Source organism: Carcharhinus amblyrhynchos, unplaced genomic scaffold (genome assembly GCF_965287045.1).
Source record: "Carcharhinus amblyrhynchos unplaced genomic scaffold, sCarAmb.v2.hapA scaffold_800, whole genome shotgun sequence".
Taxonomy (NCBI): domain Eukaryota; kingdom Metazoa; phylum Chordata; class Chondrichthyes; order Carcharhiniformes; family Carcharhinidae; genus Carcharhinus; species Carcharhinus amblyrhynchos.
The window spans coordinates 52501-59043 of NW_027650540.1; the positions used below are offsets into that span (position 1 = coordinate 52501).

The window sequence follows — 6543 nt, forward strand, 5'->3', positions numbered from 1 at the left end:
TTCAGCATGGCCAATCTATGTAATATGTCTGTGTTACTCCCTGTACAGAGGTAAGAAGGATGGTGTTATTCCTGTCTGTGCAGAAGGAGCTGCAGTAACCTCTCTCTCACACACACACTCTCTCTCCAGGCATTCACTGTAATTGACCAGAACAGAGATGGCATCATCAGTAAGGATGATCTTGCCGGAACATTCGCTGCAGTGGGTGAGTTAAATTAAACTGTCTCATCTCTCTCTCTGGTTAACTGAGTTCTTTCTCTCTCTGTCTCTCTCTCCCTGTCTCCGTCTCTCTCTCTCTGTCTCCGTCTCTCTCTCTCTCTGTCTCCGTCTCTCTCTCTCTCTGTCACCGTCTCTCTCTCTCTCTCTCTGTCTCTCTCTCTCTCTCTCTGTCTCCGTCTCTCTCTCTCTGTCACCGTCTCTCTCTCTCTCTGTCTCCGTCTCTCTCTCTGTCTCCGTCTCTCTCTCTCTCTGTCTCCGTCTCTCTCTCTCTCTGTCTCCGTCTCTCTCTCTCTGTCTCCGTCTCTCTCCCTCTCTCTCTGTCTCCTCTCTCTTTCTCTCTGTCTCTCTCTCTCTCTGTCTCCGTCTCTCTCTCTCTCTGTCTCCGTCTCTCTCTCTCTCTGTCTCCGTCTCTCTCCCTCTCTCTCTGTCTCCATCTCTCTTTCTCTCTGTTCTCTCTCTCTCTCTGTCACCGTCTCTCTCTCTCTCTGTCTCCGTCTCTCTCTCTCTCTGTCTCCGTCTCTCTCTCTCTCTGTCACCGTCTCTCTCTCTCTCTCTCTGTCTCTCTCTCTCTCTCTCTGTCTCCGTCTCTCTCTCTCTGTCACCGTCTCTCTCCTCTCTGTCTCCGTCTCTCTCTCTGTCTCCGTCTCTCTCTCTCTCTCTGTCTCCGTCTTCTCTCTCTCTGTCTCCGTCTCTCTCTCTCTGTCTCTGTCTCCATCTCTCTTCTCTCTCTCTCTCTGTCACCGTCTCTCTCTCTCTCTGTCTCCGTCTCTCTCTCTCTCTGTCTCCGTCTCTCTCCCTCTCTCTCTGTCTCCATCTCTCTTTCTCTCTGTCTCTCTCTCTCTCTGTCACCGTCTCTCTCTCTCTCTGTCTCCGTCTCTCTCTCTCTCTGTCTCCGTCTCTCTCCCTCTCTCTCTGGTTAACTGAGTCCTCTCTCTCTCTCTGCCTCTCCCAGGCCGAATGAATGTTAAGGGTGATGAGTTGGATGCCATGATCAAAGAAGCTCCCGGCCCCATCAATTTCACCGTCTTCCTCACCATGTTCGGCGAGAAACTCAAAGGTGGGTTTTGGGCTGTTTGTCAAGGCCCCACTGCCCTGTGCAGCCCCCTCCTCCTCTCCCCCCACCTCCCTCCACCCCCTCCTCTCTTGTCAGGCCTGCCCCTGACTTTGGTCTGATGAGTGCAAATTGAAAAACTTCTACAAAACGACTTTTGACGGCGGTGCTCACGTTCCGCCCAATCGAACACCTCCCTCTCATTCAAAACCCACCCCCTCCACGCCCGCTCGGTCCCCCACCTTCCACAGTCACTCCCCCCACCACCAACACACCTTATCATCTAATGGTGACCACTGACCAGAAACTGAACTGGGACCCAGCCAGATAAATCCTGTGTCTCCCAGAGCGGGTCAGAGGCTGGGGATCCTGCGGAGAGTAACTCACCTCCTGACTCACACCACCTCCTCCCCACCCAGTCTGTCCCACCATCTACAAGGACACAAGTCAGGAGTGTGATGGGATACTCTCCGCTCGCCTGGATGGGTGCGGCTCCCAACAACACTCGAGAAGCTCGACACCATCCGGGACAGAGCAGCCCCCCCCCCCCTCCCTCCCCCCCGCTCGATCGACACACTATCCCCCACCTTCCACAGTCACTCCCTCCATCACCCACACACAGAGACAGCAGTGTGTACCGTCTACAAGATGCCCCACAGTGACTCGCCAAGGCTCCTTCCACAGCACCTCCCAAACCCCCCCCACCTAGAAGGACAAGGGGAGGGTGGGGGGGGGGAGGCAGCAGACACATGGGGAACACCCACCGCCTGCAAGACCCCCCTCCGAGACCCTCACACACCGTCCCGACCTGGAAATATATAGACCGTTCCTTCACTGTGTCTGGGGTCTGAACCCTGGAACTCCCTCCCTAACAGCACTGTGGGTGTACCTACGCCAGACATGGGGAGACCCCCCCCCCCCGGTGGGTTTAAGATGGTGGCTCACCCACCCCTTCCCCAGGCCCCAGTCCCATGCTCAGTGCCACTCAGCCTGGTGTGGACTGGGAAGGGTCTCAGGTGTACAGGATGGGGGACGGTACTGAGGTCAGTGTGGTCCCTGGGTTCACCCCCAGTCGAAGGGGAGAGGGAAAAGGGGGTGAGGGGGGGGGGGAGGTGACGGAGGAAGGGTCCCGTCTCTGTAACACTCTCTAACTCCTTACCCCCACCCCCTCTCTCCCCAGGCGCTGATCCGAGGACGTGATCATGGCAGCTTTTAAAATCCTCGACCATGACGGAAAAGGCAGCTTAAAGAAAGCTTTGTGAGTACGGTGGGGGTGGGGGGGGGGGGGGGGGGGAGAGAAAGGGAAGAGTATGAGGGAGGTGGAGAGGGTGAGGGAGGGGGAAGGGAGGGAGAGGGGAACAAGGGAGCGGGTGGGAAAGAAAGTGGAGAGTGGAGGGGGGGAGAGAGAGAGAGAATAAGAGGGACAAGAGATGGGAATGGGGAGAGAAAGAGAAAGGAGGAAAGAGATGGGGAGGGGGGATTAAGGGGAAAGTGATGGGGAGGGGGGATTAAGGGGAAAGTGATGGGAGGGGGGATTAAGGGGAAAGTGATGGGGAGGGGGGATTAAGGGGAAAGAGATGGGGAGGGGGGATTAAGGGGAAAGAGATGGGGAGGGGGGATTAAAGGGAAAGTGATGGGGAGGGGGATTAAGGGGAAAGTGATGGGGAGGGGGGATTAAGGGGAAAGTGATGGGGAGGGGGGATTAAGGGGAAAGAGATGGGGAGGGGGGATTAAGGGAAAGTGATGGGGAGGGGGGATTAAGGGGAAAGTGATGGGGAGGGGGGATTACGGGGAAAGTGATGGGGAGGGGGGGATTAAGGGGAAAGAGATGGGGAGGGGGGATTAAGGGGAAAGTGATGGGGAGGGGGGATTAAGGGGAAAGTGATGGGGAGGGGGATTAAGGGGAAAGTGATGGGGAGGGGGGGATTAAGGGGAAAGTGATGGGGAGGGGGGATTAAGGGGAAAGTGATGGGGAGGGGGGGATTAAGGGGAAAGTGATGGGGAGGGGGGATTACGGGGAAAGTGATGGGGAGGGGGGATTAAGGGGAAAGAGATGGGGAGGGGGGATTAAGGGGAAAGTGATGGGGAGGGGGGATTAAGGGGAAAGAGATGGGGAGGGGGGGATTAAGGGGAAAGTGATGGGGAGGGGGGATTAAGGGGAAAGAGATGGGGAGGGGGGATTAAGGGGAAAGTGATGGGGAGGGGGGATTAAGGGGAAAGTGATGGGGAGGGGGGGATTAAGGGGGAAAGTGATGGGGAGGGGGATTAAGGGGAAAGAGATGGGGAGGGGGGATTAAGGGGGAAAGTGATGGGGGGGGGATTAAGGGGAAAGTGATGGGGAGGGGGGAATTAAGGGAAAGTGATGGGGAGGGGGGATTAAGGGGAAAGTGATGGGGAGGGGGAATTAAAGGGAAAGTGATGGGAGGGGGTAGGGGTTAAGGGAAAAGTGATGGGGAGGGATGGATTAAGGGAGAAGTGATGGGGAAGGGGGATTAAGGGGAAAGTGATGGGGAGGGGGGATTAAGGGGAAAGTGATGGGGAGGGGGATTAAGGGGAAAGTGATGGGGAGGGGGGATTAAGGGGAAAGTGATGGGAGGGGGGATTAAAGGGAAAGTGATGGGAGGGGGGATTAAGGGGAAAGTGATGGGGAGGGGGGATTAAGGGGAAAGTGATGGGGAGGGGGATTAAGGGGAAAGTGATGGGAGGGGGGATTAAGGGGAAAGTGATGGGAGGGGGGATTAAGGGGAAAGTGATGGGGAGGGGGGATTAAGGGGAAAGTGATGGGGAGGGGGATTAAGGGGAAAGTGATGGGGAGGGGGGATGAAGGGGAAAGTGATGGGGAGGGGGGAATTAAGGGAAAGTGATGGGGAGGTGGGATTACGGGGAAAGTGATGGGGAGGGGGGATTAAGGGGAAAGTGATGGGGAGGGGGGATTAAGGGGAAAGTGATGGGGAGGGGGGATTAAGGGGAAAGTGATGGGGAGGGGGGATTAAGGGGAAAGTGATGGGGAGGGGGGATTAAGGGGAAAGTGATGGGGAGGGGGATTAAGGGGAAAGTGATGGGGAGGGGGATTAAGGGGAAAGTGATGGGGAGGGGGGATTAAGGGGAAAGTGATGGGGAGGGGGCATTAAGGGGAAAGTGATGGGGAGGGGGGATTAAGGGGAAAGTGATGGGGAGGGGGGTTAAGGGGAAAGTGATGGGGAGGGGGGATTAAGGGAAAGTGATGGTGAGGGGGCCATAAGGGGAAAGTGATGGGGAGGGGGATTAAGGGGAAGTGATGGGGAGGGGGGATTAAGGGGAAAGTGATGGGGAGGGGGATTAAGGGGAAAGTGATGGGGAGGGGGATTAAAGGGAAAGTGATGGAGGGGGGATTAAGGGGAAAGTGATGGGGAGGGGGGATTAAAGGGAAAGTGATGGGAGGGGGGATTAAGGGGAAAGTGATGGGGGAGGGGATGAAGGTGGCGGACGGGGAGGCTGCAATGAAGTGGTATTGGGGGGGACTGCAGAGACAGCAGGGTGGGGAATGGGGAGGAAGGGTCTCAGGGTAAATCTCTCTCTCTGTCTTTCTCACTGAGATACTTTCTGATCAATCTTTCCCTCAGCCTTGAAGAAATGTTAACCACCCAGTGTGACAGGTTCACCCCAGAGGAGGTGAGTTCGACAAACCAGCCCTTCTCTGCGGGGAGGGTCGGTGCTGAGGGAGTCCCGCCCTGTGGGAGGGTCGGAGCTGAGGGAGCGCCGCACTGTGGGAGGGTCGGTGCTGAGGGAGTGCCGCACTGTGGGGAGGGTCGGTGCTGAGGGAGTCCCGCACTGTGGGGAGGGTCGGTGCTGAGGGAGTCCCGCACTGTGGGGAGGGTCGGTGCTGAGGGAGTCCCGCACTGCGGGAGGGTCGGTGCTGAGGGAGCGCCGCACTGTGGGAGGGTTGGTGCTGAGGGAGTCCCGCACTGTGGGAGGGTCGGTGCTGAGGGAGTCCCGCACTGTGGGAGGGTTGGTGCTGAGGGAGTCCCGCACTGTGGGGAGGGTCGGTGCTGAGGGAGCGCCGCACTGTGGGAGGGTCGGTGCTGAGGGAGCGCCGCACTGTGGGAGGGTCGGTGCTGAGGGAGCGCCGCACTGTGGGAGGGTCGGTGCTGAGGGAGCCCCGCACTGTGGGGAGGGTCGGTGCTGAGGGAGCCCCGCACTGTGGGGAGGGTTGGTTAATACTCTGACTAATTCCTGCCTCTTGGTTTGGATCCAGATGAAGAATCTTTGGGCAGCTTTCCCTCCAGATGTTGCTGGCAATGTGGACTACAAGAACATCTGTTACGTCATCACACACGGTGAGGAGAAGGAAGGAGAGTGAAAACCCCACGGGGAAAAGCCAAGATCAAATCTCCACGACCGCAGAACTCTCCATCATCCCCCTCCCTGCCCCGGACTGGAACACCCTACTGACAACTGGGGCAGGCGGATAGAGAGAGGGAGGGAGGGAGAGGGAGAGGGAGGGAGAGAGGCGGGAGGAGGAGGGGGGGTGAAGACCGAAACTCCTCTCTCCCTCTCTGATGGTCTCATTGGCATCTCTGTCCCTCCCTCTCTCTCTCTCTCTCTCCCTCCTTCTCTCCTTCCCTCTCTCTCTCTCCCTCCTTCCCTCCCTCTCTCTCTCTCTTTCTCTCTCTCTCTCCATCCCTCCCTACTGCTGGAGGGGCCTCAGTCTTCGGGATGACTCTCAACCTATCTCCCGTTGAAACCCCTCCAATCCTATCCTCTTCCATCTCTCCCTCCCTCCCCTTCTCTCTCTATCCCTCCCTCCCCTTCTCTCTCTCTCTCTCTATCCCTCCCTCTCTCCCTCCTGGTGGAACCTTAGTCTTGGGGATGACCCTCGATTTCTGTTCTCTCCCACTGGATGCCCTCCCCTTCCCCCTCCTCCTCCATCTCTCCCACTCCCCTCTCTTTCCGCCCCCCCCTCCCCCGAGCTCTCGTGACTGTTTGACTTGTTACTGTACAATTAAAACAACACATCCTTTTTTTTATTCCAATCACAGTCTCTCTTTCTTTGCCTGCTTGGGGAGTGGGGGAAAGGCACTCCAACCCCGAGGCGGTGCCCAGGGAGTACGGAGGCGCTGGGGGGGGAGGTGGGGAATGGGGTAGTGGGAATTGGGGGAGTGGGAAGGTGCTCCCACTCTGAGGCGGTGCCCAGAGTGTACGGAGGCACTGGGGGAGTGGGAAGGTGGGGGAGTGGGAAGGTGCTCCCACTCTGAGGCGGTGCCCAGAGTGTACGGAGGCACTGGGGGAATGGC

The 6543-nt window shown here is 57.6% G+C and overlaps 1 protein-coding gene across 1 annotated transcript in view; it reads left to right on the forward strand.

Moving 5' to 3' along the window:
• Nucleotides 1–6276, forward strand: part of LOC145340139 (myosin regulatory light chain 11) — a 10782-nt gene extending 4506 nt beyond the window's left edge. The window contains exons 3-7 of the mRNA XM_080184566.1: nucleotides 130–205; nucleotides 1172–1290; nucleotides 2464–2528; nucleotides 4873–4921; nucleotides 5505–6276. Of these exons, the coding sequence (XP_080040692.1) occupies nucleotides 130–205; nucleotides 1172–1290; nucleotides 2464–2528; nucleotides 4873–4921; nucleotides 5505–5609 (414 nt within the window). The 3' untranslated portion in view covers nucleotides 5610–6276. The remainder of the gene's footprint in view (nucleotides 1–129; nucleotides 206–1171; nucleotides 1291–2463; nucleotides 2529–4872; nucleotides 4922–5504) is intronic.
• Nucleotides 6277–6543: the final 267 nt, after the last annotated feature.